The 22,730-nt window shown below is 36.3% G+C and overlaps 1 protein-coding gene across 1 annotated transcript; it reads right to left on the bottom strand.

Moving 5' to 3' along the window:
- Positions 1-351: 351 nt before the first annotated feature.
- Positions 352-19,660, bottom strand: LOC149833959 (large ribosomal subunit protein bL12c-like). The gene is made up of 2 exons (XM_090011136.1): positions 18,931-19,660; positions 352-549 (listed from the first exon to the last, which is right to left on the bottom strand). Exon 1 carries the CDS (start codon positions 19,556-19,558, stop codon positions 18,977-18,979), a length of 582 nt encoding a protein of 193 aa, XP_089867262.1. The 5' UTR covers positions 19,559-19,660; the 3' UTR covers positions 352-549; positions 18,931-18,976.
- Between the last annotated feature and the right edge of the window lie 3,070 nt (positions 19,661-22,730).

The raw sequence follows: 22,730 nt of genomic DNA, 5'->3' as shown, positions 1-22,730 counted from the left end.
GGTAGGAATTGGACCACTCCAGCCTGTCTAAAACCAAAACCTAGAAATGAAGTCCAAGTCAGAATTAACAATATACTAGAGTCGGTTCCCTATAAAGTTAAATTTTCTTCTTTCAAGGATTCTCTTGAGTTACCATAAGAGCCAATCGACACAGATAGGACTATGCAAGTTCTCTTTGGCAATTCAAAGTTCAGAATTGTGTTTAGCAAGATAAAATGCATTAGAAATTTCTATAAATTTTTAAGGTTACATAGAACATTACGTGAAGTGAAAGAAGTTTAAGAGGAACAAATTTTGAGAGCTATACTTGCTAGAGTTAAAAAGTGGTGGTGGAAATCAAAAATTGTAATGTGATGACATAGGAACACCGAAATTTTTCATTTCATTTACCAAAAGAACTCTTCTACATGATATTTTGTTATCAGATGACAAAGCTGATGATCTAAAAATTAACAAAATGAGCACAGAAATCATGACTGAAGGAAAGAGGATATTTCTAGAGTGAATTGAATCTCCCACCAGTTCTTGAGCTTCATCAGCATCTACCAACTGATAAGAAGCAACAAAATATTAGTCGCATTATTAACCAGTTACACATCCTTTGAGCACTAAACAATAGAAACACCTATCAGTGCTCCCAATAACCTGACTCAGCAAGACTGCTTCGTAGCAATTTAGGTCAAATATTGTTTGAATAGTCCAAGTCACAATCATTAAGGACACATCAATTAACTTCATAAATTTGAAACATTGATAAGGATGAAAAGGTTTCAGGCAATGACAATCAAATTAAAGATAAAGAAAATACTTTTGGTAACTTGTCAAAATGAAAACGGATGAAGCAGAACAAGGAGAACCTAATCAAAAAATGATTGATATAATTAGCGATAAATAAAAATAGTGGTAAAAAGGTGGGGAGTATTTCTACCAAGCTTTGGATATCAATGAGCCAAATAGAGGTCAAATGGTCAATGAAATTATTTATCAATGTTTTGTCTACAAGAAAAATGAACCACAGAGTTCGCAAAATTGTTTTGGTTCCTATCTATAAAGACAAAAGTGGATACAATTATGGGAGAATTAAACATATATTATGAAACTTATGGAAACTTATAATAGAACATTTAAAAAGAAAACATAGTGTTCCAAAAACCACTTGGTTTCATGCCAACAAAACCAACAATTGTGGTTATTTGCTTGTTAAGGCAACTTGTGAGAAATTAGAGACCACATGAGACATTTGCATTTTTTTGGGATGAAGGCGTAGTTGTTGTTGTTGTTGTTGTTGTTGTATGAGACATTTGCATATGGTCTTTATTGATTTGGCAAAGGCTTATGACATGGTACTAATGCAACAAATTTGGTTAATATTTAACAAAAGACTAATATATTGAAATCATTCAAGATATGTATGTAGAGTAAAAATTATTATGATAACTACAAATGGAGAGATTTATATTTTAGCTAAAGTTGGGCTACATCAAGGATCAGCCTTGTATTCATAACTATCTGCATTATAGTGTAGATGAAGTAGCATTTTCTATCTGAAATAAGGTCCATGGTCTATGTTATTTACAAATGACTTAGGGTATGTTAGGAATAATGATTTATTTTCACATAAGCAAGCAAATTAGATATGAAAATTAATCATATTATTTAGAATCATATGTATCAGTTTATCATATTTGTCATAAACTATATGACTTGCAATATGATTTAGTTTGTCGTTTTTGTTTTATACTATATTAAGCTGGAAATCCAAGGCTTAAAATTGGATTTGGGCTCATATCCAAATAGATTGGATCCAATATCCTTCATTTAGCTATAGTTTAAAACAAAATCCAAAGCTAATTGCATTGGATGCAAACTAAATGTAATTTGATCCAATGTCTAATACAAACAAGATATCACCTGATAGAGATCTGATCAGGATGAATTTATCATTTTAATACTCAACCCATTGATATTTTGAGAGAGAGAGAGAGAGCAAGTATAGGCACAAATTATGGTTGAGAAACCGAGCAGGGATGATTTCAAATCCCACAAAAGTTTCTTTGACTGAGATCTATTTTCTAATTGGCTTGGGACAATAGATTTCATGTTCAATTTGAACTTGCTGCTACATGAGAAAGTATTCATTTTCATGAAAATAAATCACTTTCCCTCTGTCTAAATGTGATCTTTAGTATTTGTTAGTCAAGATAGAGATACAGACGAAACCAGAACTTTTGAAGAATGCATGTCTAATTGTCTTAAGAGTCAATAAAGAAAATAAAATATTTGATGCATAAGTTTAGCGAGAGAGTTAGCAACGAGACCATCATAGTCAAAATCAGGGTTACCGGAAGCACGAAACGTGGTGCTTTCGAAATGTATTGGGAAGCGCCAAGCACACTTCCCATTTAGGGGAAGTGCGCTTCCCATTTAATGGGAAACTCGTTTTCTCTTCTTTTTTCCATTTTTTTCCTTTTTTCATTTTTTCATTTTTTTTTCTTCTCCTCGCTTCCGGTTCACTTCTCTTCTCGCTTCTGAGACGATTCCTGGTTCGATTCTAAGTCATCTCACGCTTCCCGCTTTCTAAAATTTTTGAAGTGTCTTGCTTCCCGCTTCTTGAATCGCTTCCTACTCTCACTTCCCCGATTGGCAACTCTGGTCAAAATACAATACCAATGCCAAAAGTTTTAAAATATTTTAGGATCTATCGTCATATAACATGGTGGATTTAATAAAAACATTACCAATAATAGGATTTTTGATGTTTGGATGAAGTGGCTACAAGCCAATGCAATGTTATATGATATGCAAGTGCTTCCACGATTAAAAGGACATTTTTACAAGACCGTTATAAGACCAACATTGTTTTATCATGTTGAGTGTTGGGCAACTGAAAAGCAACAAAAAGAAATGAGTAAATATCAATGTTTTTTGTATCGTAGCGTATCGTACAATACATATCGTTACTTTAAAAAAATTATATGATATACACTCGTATTATTTGTATCATACGATACATGCCTATATCATACCGTATCGTACGATATGTCATAAAGATTATGCAAATCCCGATGCGCTCCGTAATGAATCAAGAACCAACACATACAATGTATTTGAATACATATTCATCATAGAAATAACAACGGAACACAAGACTTAAAAAACAAACAATTTCATTGAGAATGAAATTCAAATAATACAAAAGAAATACAAAATTATAAAGAGCCTCACTACAATCACGCAAAACACTCGATACACTAAAAACTACCCATACACTCTCTCTAACCTCACATATGCACACACCCACATATTTATAGAGGGGGAGAAGAGAGTAAAAGGAGAAGAGAGAGCTCATTCTAGTTGTTGAAGAGGGTCCAACGGCTATTGGACACCTTCTCCGATGGCTAGAAGTCAACCAATGTTGACTTTAGTCAACATATGTTGATTAAACATATAATATATATATATATACATACAATATATAATATATATAAATATATTATATTAATATATATATATGTATATATGTACAAAAAATACATTCATCTTAAGACCCTCCCTCTATGTCACAAGGATTCGGCTAGCAGGGTGCTGCACCTGCGCTGATGCAATGCAGGTGCGGGTGCGGGTGCGGGACCGGGTGCGATCAACCCAACCCTGGGTGCGGTCAACGCACCCAGGGTCATTTTGGTCCAATTTTTTGGACTTAAAAAAAATGCCAAGAAATTTTTTTTTTGCCCTATATGTCACCGGGATTCTCCAACTAGGTGTCGCACCCGATGCGGTCAACCTGACCCTGGGTGCAGTCAATGCACCCAGGGTCATTTATGTCCAACTTTTGGACTTTATATATATATATATATATATATATATATATATATATATTGCCGCACCCCCGCACCCGGGTTTTTCGGAAGTGCCGCATCCCCGCACCCGCACCCACACCCATGTGACATAGCCCTCCCTCAAACGTACAGTGTTGCACTGTAAGTTTAAAATTACAAAATAAGAAACCCATTATATAATATAGACTTCAGCAATTTCTTCCACTTTGTGCTTCTTTAGAGGGTGCTCAATAATATGCTCTATTAAACAAAGGATCTTCAAAATCATCAATTCTCGATATGCTCGAAATGTCTTTAGAATCATCAATACTGCAAATATTTGGAGAACTTGTAAAGAGAGCAAAACATAAACAATCTAAGAGACAACTATATATATATATATAGAGAGAGAGAGAGAGAGATTATGGAGAGAGGATGGCCAAATCACTTTAATCATTCATTAAAATCATGCACACATATATCTCTCACAAAAGGCATATTACAGGCATAAATTTTCAAGAAGAAGTAACTCACAAAGATATTTAAATAGCAAATTATTTTTACACAATGAAAGATAAGAAATTATTTCAATTGTTCAATAAAAGATTTAAGAAAAATCAAATACACAGATCAATTTCATTTTAGAAACAATATTAGCAATGCAACTAAAACAAAACACTTATGGACCAATTTTAAGAGATAACACATGCTTAGAAAACAAGCGGAAAAAAAAGGATCCCAACGAGGATCCACACAAATACAATAAGAGTGTATAAGCACCAGCTTTACCAAAATGTAATACAAAGTGAGATCAATCTCAAGAGCAATCAAATGCACACAATAGCTACTATGAGCATACTAATAAAAAGCATGTAACGGAGTATGCGGAATTACAAAAACAAAGTGCAAAATCACATACAAGTCCAAGAGTGAAAAATACAAAGGCACGAAGGCATAATATAAGCACAAATCCACTATGGACAACACAAAGAGTCAACGAAGGGCAACACAAACAAGTAAAAAATATACTCTTTAATGAATATATGCTTGAAAAAGCGTAAACTTATACAAATTATGCAAGACAATCAATCATGGAATAACTCATGCAACTAAAGCATAATGCAAAATTGCATAGAAATATTTCAAGAGCCATTTATCATAAAAGAGCAAATGAGTTTATGAAAAATTATGAATGAATTTTGCAAATCAAAACACTGGTTTGACCACCACAAGCAATCACCTTTTAGGCCTCAAAACCTTAAACATCAAATGTATAAACGACTAGAACAAGAGCATAATGGCAACGAAAGGTTAAAATCACATACGAAGGTTTTGATAAACATATGTTGTCTACATATAATGACACTAAAAAATCAAGTGTATCAGTGACTAGATCAGGAGTATAATGCCAACAATGGGCTAAAATCACACGAAGTTGCGAATAAACATCTCTTGTCTATATATAATAATACTCAAAAATCAAGTATATCAACAACTAGATCAAGAGTATATGCCAACAATGGGCTAAAATCACACACGAATGTATGAATAAATATCTTTTGTCTACATATGACACTCAAAAAATCAAATGTATCAGTGACTAGATCAAGAGTATAATCTTAATGTCAACAAAGGGGTAAAAACACACACGAATGTGTGAACAAATATTTTTTGTCTACATATAATGACACTTAGATAAGAATCATAAAAAGGACAAAACACTTGAGGTAAGAAAGCTTGTAATAGAAACATACTAATATTATCAATAAGAATATCAATTTTAATCATCTTTCGAAACACCATGGTTTCAAAAATAGATAGTCATCACAGATAAATAGAGTTATAAACATCCATAATAATAATGGTCATACAACAAATGAGTAAAACACTACACTCAAATCCAGAATCGAACAATTGTTGGTAAGAGCCAAACCATAAGTTGACAATCTAAACTGACATAAAACGGGGTGCACATAACTCACCCCAATAATATCTCTGAATTAACAAAATCATAGATGGATTTAGAGGCCAATCAACTATCAATCAGATCTAAGATTGGTGTCAACACGATACTTATAAACTTTGATAATTGTAGATTGATAAAATGATTTGAGGTGCATACATATCTCACCTCAATGGCTAACTCAGAATACCAATAATAATGAGTTTAGAGGTCAATCAATCATCAATAAGACCAAAGACAAATGACAACACGTCACTCATAACCCTTGAGAATCTAGATTGATACGATGACATGAGGTGCACACATAACTCACCTCAACGGCTAACCTTGACCCAACAACAAGGCTAAGAGTGATGATGCATCATATAAAATTCTATGATGGACAAAAACAATGTCATAAGAAAGCAATAAATACTTACAAAAATCAATTTCAAAATAGCATGAGTTCATATCAAATAACCGATTTCAAAAATAAGTTTTAAATCAAATTCAATAAAGGTAGATGAAAAACCTTAGCATGAATATAGTGCAATCATATGCACAACAATATGTTAATTGATGCAATTATATACAATACATGATGACCATTTTTCACAAATGTGAATAAGCAAGCAATCAACACAGAGAAGATGGAAACTCATAAATTCGCCAATCAAGAGGCACGTGCACCAAGGCACAAAGATCCAATAAAAGGAGAAAAATAATAGTTTTACGAAGCTTAATCTAAATCATAAGTCTACTATGAGACAATGAAGGCACATATGTAGAGATTCATGAAGATCTTTCATATAGATGTTTAATATATAATTTTCTCTAATCACGAACTCACATATGTCATACAAGAAATTTTGCAAGTGTAAAATCTTTAAGAATCATGGTAAAAAATATCAAGAAAGAAACCACTAAGAGTTGCAAGAGGGCACAAGTACCCAAGTTAATAAATCATCAATGGGCAAAACACATAAAGTAATTTAAGATTCAACTACAATTTTTTTTAAAAATAAGTTTTAACATGAAAGGAAACAAGGTTTCCCGAAGATGTTCACCAAATCAACATAGTGGGCACTCAAAGAGTTCCATCAATGCATCAAAAGAGCATACACAAGCCACAAAATGGTCTCACACTAAATCCACTTGTGGTTAACACAACAAAATAATATTTTATTGATGATAGGATAGAACAAAAGTATCCACTAAAACTCTAAACGGACAAACACAACAAGTATCTAAAGACACACCAAAGCAAGAAACATGAAAAACATGTAATCATAATTTTAAAATGCATAAGAAATCATATATTTACTTAGTACATAAATTTTAACATGTTTTGTTAAAACAAAAAGTACTAGCATACTCAAAATATACTTCGAATCAACATGCTCATGCAAGAGCCAACAAAACAATAATACATTTAAAAGGGGATTTAAAAGAAAGCTTTAATTTTAATTAATTTGAAAAAAACGTCTAATTTTTTAACATAACATACCAAAAACAACTTTTGAAATTTTATCATAAACACTTTACCAAATATAAAACACATACCGGAAAGAGAGATCATCGAGTCCCAGTCATTCATCAATTAAGAGTTTTCTTTAGAGGAACAAGCGCGTCCAAGATACCAAGACCAAGATGCCAAGCTATGATACCATGTCATGAGAATGATGTGAAACCCGATGCGCTTCGTAATGGATCAAGAACCAACACATACAATGTATTTGAATACATATTTATCATAGAAATAACAATAAAACACAAGACTTAAAAAATAAACAATTTCATTGAGAATGAAATTCAAATAATACAAAAGAAATGCAAAATTATAAAGAGCCTCACTACAATCACTCAAAACACTTAATACACTAAAAACTACTCATACACTCTCTTTAACCTCACATATGCACACACCCACTAATTTATTGAGGGGGAGAAGAGAGTAAAAGGAGAAAAAATAGCTCATTCTAGTCGTTTGAGAGGGTCCAATGACTAGAAATCTAGCATTGGATACCTTCTCTAACGGTTACAAATCAACCAATGTTGTCTTTAGTCAACATATGTTGACCAGTGTTGTGAAAAGCGTTGAGGTGTAGCGAGGCGCTCCACCAAAATCTGAGGCGAGGCGTAAGCCTCGAGGCATAAAGTGTAAGCCTCAAAGTTTTTTGTTTAAAAAAACTATAAAAAAAATATCTAAAATTATAAATAAATAAAAAATATTTATTGATGAAGCAACAACCAACAGGAAATAAAAAATCTCAAATAAATACTGAAAAAATATGAGAAAAACAAACGTATTATTCTGAGCATGAACTGCAGAAAAACAAACGAATTTTCATAAAACATTTTTTTGTCAAAAATTATTGTGTTTTCTTTGCTAAGAAAATTATGAGATTTGTGACACTACTTCTTACATTGAACGACGAGCTGAGTCCCAGCCCTACTAGGAGCCAACTATACTTTGTTTGGTTGAATTCAGATACACCCAGAATGGATTGGATATCCGACATAATATTGAAAGTCCATGCACTTCCTCAATTCCTCTTTCAGTTTCAATTACAAAATGGATTCAACCTGAACCCGATCCACTGACAACTTCGCTCACAATTAGGGCTATCAACGGGTTGGGTACTCGACCCAGGGTATACCGAAACCAGACCATATAATAAATTGTTGGGTTCTGTTTTTGCCCGGTCACGATAATGGAATATCAAACTCAAACCTGTTAAAATGTATCTCCAAAACCATTGTTGTAAGTATAAATACATATACTTATATACATAGAGATACATATACATATATATATTATATATATACGTATCTCTATATATATAAGTATATATATTTATATACATATTTTATTTTATTTGTTACCCGAAAAGGGTATTCTTATAATTTCCTATCTTGCGCATATTCCATTTGGAATATGTTGTATTTTCCTTCTTTATTTTTTTGTATTTCTTTTTATTTTTTATTTTTCCTTTTTTCATAAAGGTGCATTGGGGATCCCCCAATAGAGTCGTTGGGGAGCCCCCAACGGTCACAAATGTGACCGTTGGGAGCTCCCCAACGACTCCTTTGGGAGCCCCCCTTTGCACCTCTTTGCTTTTGTATAAATAGGGGTGTTCCCCCTTGTTATGTGATAAGCTTGAGAGTCTCAAGCATTTGCTCTTTTCTATAAAATACATGCCTTAGTGCATGTTTGCTACTTTTACGCTTTTTGCGTATTTTGTTCAAGTGTTGTAAGAGTGCCTTCGTGCAAAGTATTTGTGCTTGTATGCGTATTGTCTCTTCATAGACATTTTCACATGGTATCAGAGCAAGGTTGGTGATAGAAGATCGTGGGATTCTCCTTTTTTGAGTGCCTCGAAAAGCATGCCTTTAGATCTTTGGATGTTGAAGTGGTGGATCTTGCTTCTCAAATATTTTAGAAGAATCTTGTGCAAGCTAGAATTTGAAACATTGTGTTGGTACGCTTTTTATCTCTTCCTCTTTACTCCTTAATGGGTGAAAAAGAGTCTCATTTTGCTCTTGGTTTCAAATTAAATGGGACCAACTACCATGTTTGGGTTGGGAACATGGAGGCTCACATAAAAGGAAAGGGGCTATGGGGCTATGTGCAAGGCACAATTCCGGAACCGAAACCCAAAATAACCGTGGTAAACGGAAGTGAAATCAAGATTCTTGAGGGAGAATAAAGGATCAAAGCTCTTGAAGAGTATTCTAAGAAGCACGATGAATGGGAAATCAAGAATTTCAAAATTCTTTCTTGGTTCTTTTCATCCGTTAAAACCAAGATTAATGCCAACATTATTAAGTTCAAAAAGGCATCGGAAGCTTGGCATTATCTTGAGAAAATGTATACATCAAGAGATATATCTCATAAATATTACCTTCAAAAGAAGGTCCTCTCTCTTACTCAAGGTGAAATGACTATTAAGGAATATTTTGCCGATCTTTCCTCCATTTGGGACGAGCTTGCCATGCTTGAACCAAAATGGAGTAGAGAGGCAATTGAACTCCGTCACAAGCAACTTGAAGAAGATCGGTTCTTCAACTTTTTGAATGAGTTAAGGCCCGAATTTGAGCAAATAAGGTCATCTCTTCTATCCTCGTTTACTCCTCCCTCTCTTGAAGATGTTCTCACCAAATTAAGTGGTGAAGAGACTCGTATAAGTCTATGTAAACAATGATCAAATGTTCTTGTGGTTCCTTGTAATTATGAAGAAAACAATGAGGTCAATGCTGTATCAAGACCCGGAAACAATGTAAAAACCTATCATCCTCCTCACTTTAAACCACAAAATCAAGGTGAAAATGGTGGACAAAGAGGAAAAATGGACTATAGCAAAATTATTTGTCATTTCTGTAAAGAACCAGGGCATATCAAACCCATATGTCCCAAATGGAAGAAGCTTCTCTCAATGGCTACCACCGATGTACCACAAAAGGAGAAGGCATCTTCAAGTGGGTCACTCTCTATAAATCAAATAGTGGAAGCCCTTCAACCTCTCCTCAAGGGAGCTACCTCCGGTGCTGTTGTATCCACTTCTTCCTCTCCAGGTAAAGTCTCTTGGCTTTTGGACTCCGGTGCATCCTTTCATATGTCCCCAAACATTTTTTCGCTTTTCGATTACTCAAAAAATGGTTCTCCATCTTTTGTTTCCACTGTGGATGGAACCTCTCTTGAAATTAAAGTAATAGGTAATTTTGAAACTTAAGATTTTTTTATTTCAAAAATTAGATTTATACCTAAACTAAACTTAAACCTTCTCTTTGTTTCTCAACTCTCGAACTATAGTTGTAATATTAAATTCTCTTGTGATAAATGTTTAATACAGGATCGCCGGTCCGGGAAATTGATTGGGGAAGGCTTTAGAAAGGGAGACTTATACTATATGGAATCTCTTCAAGTTCCAAATTTTTTTTGTAATGTTGCCCGACACAAAGATATAAATGTGTGGCACAAAAGACTTGGTCATCCTAATATCACCAAGTTATCTTATTTACATTTTGCAAAAAACCTATGTAAAAGCTCATTTTCTTGTAATGACTGTATTCTCGGAAAAATGCGAAGTTTACCTTTTGAGCAAAGAACTATGTTCTCTTCTAAAACTTTCGAAATTGTTCATTCAGATGTTTGGGCACCCGCACTTATTGCTTCAAAAGGAGGCTTTTCTTATTATGTAATTTTTTTGGATGATTTTTCCAGATATTCGTGGATATATTTTCTTAAGTTCAAACATGAAGTTTTTTCGTGTTTCAAAACTTTTCATTCAATGATCAAAAATCAATTTAACAGTAACATAAAGATCTTTAGAAGTGATTCTCGAGGAGAATATCTCTCCAATCAATTTAAGGTGTACCTTGAGGATCACGAAATTGTTCACCACAGGTCTTGTCCTAAAACTCCTCAACAGAATGGGTTGGCCGAAAGAAAACATAGGCACATCATTGAGACCAGTAGAACCCTTCTTATATCCCAAAACATTCCTAAAACTTTTGGGTTGAAGCAGCTCTTGCTTCTGTTTATCTAATAAATCGCTTACCATCTAAGATATTAGGGAAAATATCCCCTTTTGAGGTATTACATAAGCTTGAACCCGATTATAATAGGTTACGAGTCTTTGGGTGTAAGTGTTTTATACTTACGGATAAGAATGACAAGCTCTCTCCCAAGGTTATTCCTTGTGCCTTTCTTGGATATTCCGAAACTCAAAAAGGGTTTCGTTGTTATGACCTTCGAGATGATAAGTTATATGTCTCTAGAAATGTAACATTTCTAGAAAATGAAAGTAACTTTGAAAAAAATGTTTCTCAACAAGAAAATTTTGATTACTCCTTCCTATTTGACGTATTGTCTAATAATGATGATATATCTAGTGATGATGATATCTCATCAAACCATGATGAGGAAAATGATGGTGATGTTGGTGAACATAACTCTCTCAATGAATAAGGAAGTAGAGTTTCAAGTGATCCAATAACCTACTCTCGTAGAAACCAAGACACCTTTAGAAGTGCTATTGACCAATATAGTGAGCTTGCTCCTACTCTCGATCACAGAAGATCTAAAAGGAATAGGAGACCTCCAACTCGTTTTGTCTCTTTTGATTCTTTTTTACCCCGATATAGGGCTTGTCTTAGTGCCATTCACTCTTATTTTGAACCAAGAAATTTTGAAGAAGCTAAAAAATGTATAAAATGGCAAGAAGCTATGCAAAATGAACTTAATGCTCTTAAGAAGGCTGAAACTTGAGATTTCCAAACTCTACCTATAGGAAAGAAAACTATAGGTTGTCGATGGGTTTTTAAGGTTAAAACTAAGAGCGACGGATCTCTGAAAAGGTATAAAGCTCGCTTAGTCGCAAAAGGGTATGGGCAAAAGTATGGAATTGATTATGAAGAAACTTTTACCCCTATAGCCCGAATGGTTAGAGTTAGATGTCTTATTACTATGTATGGGCAAGAGTATGGAATTGATTATGAAGAAACTTTTTCCCTTGTAGCCCGAATGGTTACAGTTAGATATCTTATTACTATTGCATCTATTAAAAATTGGAACATTTTTCAAATGGACGTAAAAAATGCATTTTTAAATGGTGATCTTAACGAAGAAGTGTATATAGATGCCCCACCAGGCATGAAGATTCCCAAAGATAAAGTTATTCGTCTTCGGAAGGCCCTCTATGGTTTGAAACAGGCTCCCAAAGCTTGGTATGACAGGTTTACCAGTGTAATGCTGGAAAATGGTTTTTCCTCATGTTATACTGATACTGCTTTATTTACTAGAAAATCTAATGTAGTGATTGTGATACTATTACTCTACGTTGATGACATGTTAATTACAGGTGATGATATTCAAGAAGTCAAGGGTATTAAGTCCGTCTTGACTTCAAAATTTGAGATGTCAAACTTGGGTTTTCTGACATATTTTCTTGGAATTGAGGTTGTCTATTCTCAACGAGGTTATTTTCTATCTCAATCTAAACTTGCTTGTGAGATTATTGACAGGTCAGGGATTTCTGATGACAAAGTTTGCGAAACTCCTGAAGTCGTGGGATCAAAAATGAAGATTGATGACGGTGTTCCTTTAACCGATCTCACTCCTTACAGGCAGTTGGTAGGCTCTTTGATGTACCTTAGCATTACTCGACCCGATTTGTCACATGCTATCCACATCGCCAGTCAGTTTCAGCACGCTCCCACAACCGTTCATATGAGTGTTGTTTTTCGCATCATCAGATACTTGAAGGGCACAGTGAATAAGGGAGTATTTCTATCTTCTTCTTCTGAATTAAAATTACTTGCTTATACAGTAATCAGATTGGGGAGGTGACCTTAGTAACCGTCACTCCACCACTGTCTTTTGTGTTTTCTTAGGTGAGTCTTTGATCTCATGGCGATGCAAAAAGCAACAAAAGGTCTCTTTGTCATCCACTGAAACTGAATATAGAGCCATGGCATCTACCACCATGGAAATTGTATGGATTCGATGCCTTTTGAAATATATGGGAGTGTTTATCAGAGAACCAACAAAGCTATGTTGCCACAATAAAAGTGCAATTTATATTACCAAGAACCACACCTTTCATGAGCGAACAAAGCACATAGAAATGGACTGTCATTATGTCAGAGAAGAATACTTGAAGAAGGTCATTGATCTACCATACATAACGTCTGAGTATCAACTTGCAGACTTTTTCACAAAAGCACTATGTTCGCCCAGATTTCATTTCCTTCTTGACAAACTTGCGGTTATTGCACCGTAAGTTTGAGGGGGGGTGTTAAAATGTATCTCCAAAACCATTGTTGTAAGTATAAATACATATACTTATATACATAGAGATACATATACATATATATATTATATGTATCTCTATATATATAAGTATATATATTTATATACATATTTTATTTTATTTGTTACCCGAAAAGGGTATTCTTGTAATTTCCTATCTTGTGCATATTTCATTTGGAATATGTTGTATTTTCCTTCTTTATTTTTTTGTATTTCTTTTTATTTTTTATTTTTCCTTTTTTTCATAAAGGTGCATTGGGGGTCCCCCAATAGAGTCATTGGGGGTCCCCCAATAGGGGTGTTCCCCCTTGTTATGTGATAAGCTTGAGAGTCTCAAGCATTTGCTCTTTTCTATAAAATACATGCCTTAGTGCATGTTTGCTATTTTTACACTTTTTGCGTATTTTGTTCAAGTGTTGTAAGAGTGCCTTCGTGCAAAGTATTTGTGCTTGTATGCGTATTGTCTCTTCGTAAATTTATTTTTACTCAAAACACATAAAATACTTGGATTCATACCCGGCATAAATCATAACCCAAACCTGTCTTGCACTACCTGAATATTATTAGGGTACTTGGTACTTTTCATACCATATCCCAGAATTCAGATTCAGATCAGGTCGGGTACTCGATACAAGCCTGACCCGTTGAGCCCTGCTCACAGCTCAAGGAACGCTCGCGCCCAACCATAGCAGGGGAAGTGGATAAGCAGATAAGCCACGTGGCAAGGAAATCATCCCCATTTGTCTCCCTCTGCCCACCAAAATCTCTCTCTCTCTTAATACACGAGGGAGACGACGGAGGTGATCGGGAAGGTGAGGGCGACGCTGACGATAGACAGGTCGGATCCAAACGTGCCATCGGCGGTGGCTGACCTCCGACAAGCGTCCAACTCGTGGGTGGCCAAGTTTCGGCGGAAGAAGGCGTTGTTGGGTCGGGGGTTGCCGATAATATCTTTCTTATGCTTCCTCTTGAACTCATGAACAAAGTGATTCACCATCCAGTTGTCGAAGTCCTCCCCACCAAGATGGGTGTCTCCCGCCATGGACTTGACCTCGAAGATACCCTCTTCAATAGTGAGAAGAGAGACATCGAAGGTAGCAGTAGTGGTGGGCTCGTTGATGATACGCATCACGTTCAAGCCAGCGATGATAGAGGCGCACACCTCAAGGGTATTGCGCTTTATACCTATGCCTCAAGGCACAAAGGCCCTCACCTTGAGGCAAGGCACGCTTTTTGCACCTTGAGGTGCGTTTTTAATAACAATGATGTTGACTAAACATATAATATATATAAATATATTTTATATATATTATATTAATATATATATATATGTATACGTACGTATATATGTACAAAAGAATACATCCATATTAACACGATACAGTGTCGGCGCACTTTAAAAAGGGTCAAAAAGTAATTTTGTGTTTTTGGGATTTAAACATCTCTTGAGGGTCGACTGCCTCATTTATGTAGAGGCCATTAAAGAGGTATTCACGCACCCTACGAGCCGTGAGAGCGACTTGGAGGCCGATCCGTGCGCAAGGAAGACGGCTTTTGTGATTTCATCAAGAATGCAATTCTACAATTTTTTCACTAAAGGAAGTGGGTTAAGGTAAAAGAAAAAACCTACTAATATTTTGCATTGTTCTTGTGAGATAGTTGATGATTGATGATGTCTTATGTAACTCATAAAGACATAAATGCTTCATATGTGATTTTATGGTTGAATTTTGTGCATTCAATCATTGTTTCATGTTTTATGACTTTTTATATATTTTTTATTTTTATTTTTTTAGAATTTTTATTTTTTTAAATTTATGATTTTTTACTATATGATACGTATCTTATTTTGGGGCCGACCAATACGGGTTGCAATAGGATACTTATAACCTTGGTAAATGTCATGAGGATGTGTATGTTAAGCTCAATTATGAAGTAAAAAAAAAAGAAGAAAAAAAATAAGGCTAGAAATAAACATAAATTGTTTAGTAGTACTACTAATAAAAAATAAAATGTCCTTTAAGATGGTTTGGATGCATTGCAACGAGACCTATCACAACCCCAAGAAGTTTGACACAAAGCAAGCACAAAGAAGTAGAAAAAGAGACTATTGAGGACTTGGAGGGAGGTCGTAACATGGGATATGAAAGATTTTAAGGTGGTTGAGGCCATAGCTTTAGATGAGGAAGGAATAGATAAATAGGTCTCATAATGCCTATCTGATGAAGTTGGGATAAGACTTAGAGATGATGATACATAACAATACTAAACTTATTAAATCCAAAGCAACACATCATGGTCAAGAAGAGACTCCACATGCCTAAGATAATATGTTAAGAAGGATATCAACAACAAAAGTAAAAAATAAAATCCCAAACCGATACATGAGGAAGTCCAGGAAAACATAAAAGAGGATAAAATCCCAACCTGATACATGAGGAAGTCCAGGGAAACACAAATAAAGATAAAACTAACACAAATAAGGGAAAAACTATGGAATCTTATTAAGATGGTTTTGGCATGTTACACAGACTTGAAAATTCACTAAAGAAATAGGTTAAAAGGACACAAGAGAAAGAAGATATCAATGAAAACATGAGATCATAGGTGGATACACTATTGTAGAGCGAATCAAGTTTTAGCATTAACAAGGAGTCAATGCAGTCAAACCCACGTAGAAAAGAGGATTACAACCATAACCCATGTAAGATGTTAAATGATTGCTATGTATGTGTATTAACGATTGGAAGATGAAAGGAAAACTTTTGAAAGTCAATAATTTATAACAGTGAAGAAATTATTAACAAAACCAAAGTCATTAAAAAGTTTCCTCTTATGGGAAAAGATGTTTACCCAGATTAAGTTGAAAGCCACAATAAAGATATCTTCAGAAACAGATGCCATTAACTATAGGGGAACCTAACTAATTCTTGTAAGGGTTCCATCATTTAGCACGTAGAAATTCACACCAATTCTCACAGCCTAGATATATATACAAAACCAGAACTGCAGTTTAAAAAAAAAACATTGGTTAACAATTTGATTGATGGTTTACGAATAAGAACCAACCTAAAAACAGCTTCCGCTTGTCAATCTAAGAAAAACACAAGAAACCATTCACCCCAGGTCCCCAACTAACATTTTTTAGGAGAACATTTATACTGCTTAAGATTTTGAATTGGTGAAGATTCTGGAAGAGTCTTCTGATAGCAACCATGAAGTCCCAGTATTATCAAGCTGAGAAAATACAGATGACCTTGAACACGTAAAATTTGAGAAAATATGGATGACCTTGAACACGTAAAATCATAAAGGGAAATTGTTTTCTCATACACTTCCTAACCAAGAAGTGATAATATTTATTGCATGTCATTTCCTTAAATACCAATAATTGTCTAAAGAAGTGGATCATTGTTATGACTATGATGATCTATTAGACCTCTGAGCTCAAAATCATACTCTATTGTCAAAGGTTAAGCCGTTAAGTGCCCATTGACTTAACTCCAAACAGCCAAAGAAATGAGCCCACACACACACACAAAATCCATTTACCATTCTAGATTTTATCTGCCCATATCTGCCATTTTCAGAATAAAGCTAATCCATTGACCATTCTAGATCCTATCTTCCCATGTTATACCTTTTCTCAGGCCTCCAGATTACTATTCTTATAAGCCCATGCACTATCATCAAGACCGTAGTCATAAGGTTCACTGGTTGATCAGTGGCAATGAAGGCCCAGGATCATTGAACTGCAGGTTGTAGTTAGCTGCACAAAGTAACTATGGCTAAGACCATATCCAAGAAATGACCTCCTACAACTATTCCTACATCTTAGTATCCAAATACCCTATCCATTAAGATCAAACACCACAATTCTACCAAACATAATAAAGAAATACTAAATGACCTAAATCAAGTAAACAACCCACTTAACATGAATACTTTTAAACCACACATAATCGTTCACCAAATTTTCTTACACTGGAGAATCTTAACATCAAGGCAATTCAAACACCAAAATAGAAATCTAAGTCAAACAATTAATTAATATAATTAATCCAACAAGATGATGGCATTAAATTTCATGACCATTAACCTGAATCCAATGTAACGAAATGAGAAGATCAAAATTCACTTAAATAATTCAAAATCTTTTATCAAATAAAAAATAAGTCCACAGAACAACAAAATGCTTGCAACAATGATTATAATGATAATGGTGAAATTCATTTTTTCTAACAAGGTGTCATACCATATGCTCCAACTAATCTCTGAACTCCAAGTAACTTAAATACATATAATGAACTTAAAATTTAGAGCTTTTCCATATTAGTCTAAGGTATCCAGTGGCAGGTTCAAGTTGTGTGCACCTGGTTTAACTATATCCAAATGGGCTCAAGGAATTACAAGATGCTGATTTCCTGCAAGTAACTTGGCCAGCGTTTTGGTTCAACAGCATTTAACAATGAGTTAGGGTTAGGGTACTCTGTGCTTCACCGGCAGCCAATGAGGAATTCAAAGGATCACTATGATATGTTTATGGTTGGGTACAGCCAGACATTTCTTCTTTTTTGAGTTTTTTCAAAATATAGCAGTATAACACGATTGACCTTAGCTTGTGGCCAAGATTGACACTAAACATCCAGCATTGTCCTATTTTTCCAGTGTTAGAACTACATTTTATTTGTCTATCCCAAATTAGGGGCGGCTACATTACTTGGTCCCATTGGTGTAATGCTGACTCAACAGACCACTTGCAAATCACAATCACAGCACTTTCTCAAGCTTAGTGAAATGTGAAAGTGAAAGTGAAAGTTGTGATTGTGATTCACTTGAGAATGCTTCTCCATTGGATCCTGGGAAAGTCAAAGACTGACCTTGTGACTAAAAATCACTGCTTCTGGATTCCCAGCTGTCGTTGCTCATCCCACCTTTGGCCAAAGCAAACGTGTCCTAAATGCCAAGTTTGATTTGGAGCTGTCTAGACCTGATTCTAACCTGTGTTGTCAAGTACTCAGACCCATTGACAGAATACGCTAGATAAAGGATCCACAAGAGAAACAGGATCACGGGTATGGGCTTGATAGAAGATAATAGCCAGATCTGTGTTTAACTCATATTACATTTGTTCATTTATGAAAGAAAATGACCAATCAAATTAATACGTGCACATTAGTTGTATCTAGATTATAGTGTCATGCATGCATTTCCCAAAGCCGGTCATTCGTATTAAAGTCCACATTCAACATGACCAATTTAACCGATGCCAGAAAAGTAGGTACATAATTAACACAGAGGCAAAAACAAGAAGAACGAGAAGGAGGAGAAGAAGAAGAAGAAAGCATTTCAGCTACCTTCATCTCATGCAGAATCTCGCCTTCTGCAAGACAAATCCTAACTCTAGACAATGGAGACCTTCGCCCCCACCTCCTCGAGCTTCTTCTTCGCGTCCTCGGCCTCCTCCTTCGAGACTCCCTCCCTGAACTTCTTCGGCAGCCCCTCGATGAGGTCCTTGGCCTCCTTGAGCGCAAGGTTCGTGATCGCCCGGACCACCTTGATCGTGGATATCCTCGCGTTGCTCGGCACGTCCTCGATCACCACGTCGAACTCCGTCTTCTCCTCCACTGCGGGGGCCGCAGCCTCCCCAGACGGCGCAGCACCAGGGGCGACTCCCACCGCGGCGGGGGCGAAGGCTGCGGGAGAGACGCCGAGCTCCTCCTGAAGGTAGTCGGAGAGGGACCGGGCCTCCTCCAGGGTGAGAAGCTTGATCTCCTGACCCAATTTCTCGATCTTGGGGGAGACGGCAACCGCGCAAACAGGAGGAATAACGGCAGAGCTGCTTCTACTGCCGGCGGCGGAGCTGGGGTTTCCGGCGAAGCCGCTTCCGAATCCGAGCCTCCGGGTGGAAGATAGGGATCGGGAATTGAGGTAGGAGCGAGAGGAGAGGGAGAGGAAGGAGCTCGGAGAGAGGGAAACCGCCATTTCAGATGGAAATTTTAGGGTTTCGGTTCGTCTGCGGAGAGGGATTTGCAGGAACGAAGGAGCGTGGAGAAGGGGAGAGAGATTGGATAAGGAGAGGATTTTGGAGGGAGAGGGGAGGCCGTTAGTGTGCGTTATATAAGTGGTGGATAAACGGGTCGGACCCCTTCAAGGAGCAGTTGTGGATCCAGACATTGCTGGATTTGCTCCGATTAAGGGTGTCAATGGTCGGGACTGATCTGGGCCCGACCTGTACCGACCCGAACCCGATAGGGCCCAGGTTTGTTGATGAAGAAGGAGGTCCAATTAAGTATTAATATATGGAGCCGAGTATGGTTTATGATTTTCATACAGGCCTGAGTCCAGCTCAAGTTTTGATTAAGATTTGTAAATTTTTAATGTAAACATAAATATATTATTTTTACCAGGTCTGGCTTATGTATTCCTTATAAGATCCGGGTATGGTTTTTCAAATGGTAGGTCTGGTCGGACCAGGTACCAGCACCTTGAAATCAGATTCTAGTCGGGATGTGCCTGCGTTTGACCTGTTGACACCCCTAGCTCATGATTCGGAAACATCTGGATCCGATGCAGTGTGTCTGGATCTGGATTCTTGTCTTGATGGAAATGTTTTGGGGACCAAACTTGCACTGCCCAAACCTGAATCAGGTGTGCTGGATTTTAAGCCAGGAGCAAATCCAAATCCATACCATCGTTGGATGCTCGATGATCCCCTATCATGTCCTTTTACTAAGGTTGGGGGAAAGGGTTAATGTAATACCCGTAAATTTTGAGTGGTTTTATACAAATCAGATCTGGGATCCGTTACCCGGATCCATAAGAAAATATATAGGTATGGGTATTAAAAAATTCAATATTTAATAGATAAATAACTTAAATTATTTTAGAGAATAATAATGAGTATATAAAAATGGATTATATGGGGTTGGATCTTGGACCCAAACGGATCCAACATTCTGGATCCACCATCCCTTTCTGACCCGAATCCATGCTAACGGTGGATCCAGCATCGCGGGGCGTAGGGCTTGGACCCGGACCCGAGAAAAGTTTTAAAGACTATAAACAAGAATCGTGCCTAGGGCACGATTCTTGCAAAGCAAAAAGGGGGAGGAGGTTACGGAAGTCGTAACCAACTCCCTCCGATTTTCTCATAAGGGAGGGAGACTTCTGCTCGTTAAAGAGGAGATGGAGAGGGGGTATCGCTCTCTCATCTCTCATCTCTCTCTCCTCTACTCTCTCTCCTTCCCTCTGTATCTCGCCCTCTCGAAGCCCTTCACAGCGCTGGAGCATCGACGTCGGAAAGCTCCGACCACACCTGCAGCGTTTGCCGTCAACCACCTTCTCCTCTCGTTGTAGCCTCCTCCAATCGCCGGAACAGGTAGGGATTCTGTGATTTTTTCTTGTTAGGTCATGGATTGATTTTAGTTGTGTTGGGATTTGTTAAGAAAAGGGGAAAATATGTTCTATTTCTGCTAACGAGCCCTTCTCTGGAAACACGGCTGCTGAAAAACATAAATCCGGTAGATGGGGGTTTCTTGCCTAACTCTAACCTGCAAAATCCCAAATCAAAACAATTTGGGGTTTCGGCTGAAGCATTAGATAGCCCCAAACGTGGGGTTTTCGGTTTCTCGGATTTTATAACCCCAAGTTTGGGGCTTTCCTATTTTGGGGTTTGATAAACCCAGATTTGGAGGAAGATCTGATTCTTGGTGTTGGATGACATATTTGAGGGTTCATTCTGTTACAGTGATCTCTTTTTACGTACATTAAATTCTTTCCTACTATGTTGTTATCCCAATCCATCAAAGGTCTTGCCGCTTCTTGATGAACCAATCTTTTAGCACAGGCAATTGATGTAAGTTTTGAATCGTGGGCAACTACAAGTGCTTGAAGGAAAACTAAAATAGTGTGTATCATGAATATCCGACTAAATTTCTTAGTAGGCATGTGTGTGTATCTCACGTCGGAATAATTGAATGTGATATAATGTAAGAATTATCAAAGTACATGAAATTGATGTATTTTGACAAGTACCTCATGGCGTGCATGTTCACATATTTTAATTGGAACTGGTTCATGAATAAAAGTATGCATTTGACTTGAGTATTCATACGAATTGAACAAAGACACTCTTATGAATATTTATCGTGGCATATACATGATACATGTTTGCATTTCTGAATGTGCATATAAATTTTCAGAATGGGTGGTGTGCATGTATTTTGGTTCTCGAGACATGTCGATATTTGGATTTATTTATATGCTTTTACTTGATATGATATGCTTAAGCATCATACTATATAAAGTTTGTATCAAATGCATGTGCACACATGAATTGATGTGTGTTTCACATGTACATAAATGCATGAGTTGTTCTCTTGTCCCAATTGAGATGATTTATGAGTGAATGCATGCATGTGGAATGATTTTGAAAAGGCACATGCACATGGATGGTGAACACATGTGCATGAATGTGACATATCATGCATATGGTTAAATTGACATATATAAATATGCATTTAGAATCATGTTGGTATCATTACATAAATTGCATATTGTTATGATTTTTGCATAAGATGCATAGATGGTCTAAGTAAATCATCAAAGGCTTGAAGAGCCTTGAGCTTTGGTTTGCTCTTTCTTTAATTATTTAAATGTATCACAAAAATTACATTTATACTATGGTTTTATTTGCGTTGTTCTATTGTTGCCACGGGTGGTAGACCGTGAAGAGCTGTGCATGTTGATTTGTGAGTTTATGGTTGCATGTTGATTAGCAAGCCTATGTTATTAACTTTGCATGTTGATTTGCAAATGTAATTTTATTGCACTATATTGCATTGTTCGATGTGTTTTCACGGGCTGGAGTCTTGTGATGATTCTCGCAGGAGTAGATGCGAGCTTTTGCCTTGTTTTTGCATGTTGAATTGCAAAACTCAATAATTAGCTTTTAATAAAAAGACAATGAATAAGAGCAGTGTAATATACATTATGGGATATCTCATCTGAAGTATGAGAAACTTAAATATCCGGTCTTGGAGAGACTGTGAGAATACAAAAACTCTGTGTGCTTTATTTTGTCCCCTGAACCTGATATTGAAGTTTCTTCTTCTAGTCATGGTTTTAGAGAGAGTCCACCACTTTACCTGGGGGT

The sequence above is a fragment of the Nuphar pumila genome, chromosome 6 (genome assembly GCF_984573655.1).
Source record: "Nuphar pumila chromosome 6, dmNupPumi1.hap1.1, whole genome shotgun sequence".
Lineage (NCBI taxonomy): Eukaryota > Viridiplantae > Streptophyta > Magnoliopsida > Nymphaeales > Nymphaeaceae > Nuphar > Nuphar pumila.
This window is presented reverse-complemented; position numbering and strand designations above follow the sequence as displayed.

What these genes read in the sequence shown, in the direction of transcription:
- LOC149833959 (XM_090011136.1), bottom strand. Translation starts at nt 19,558, where the DNA reads ATGGCGGTTTCCCTCTCTCCGAGCTCCTTCCTCTCCCTCTCCTCTCGC.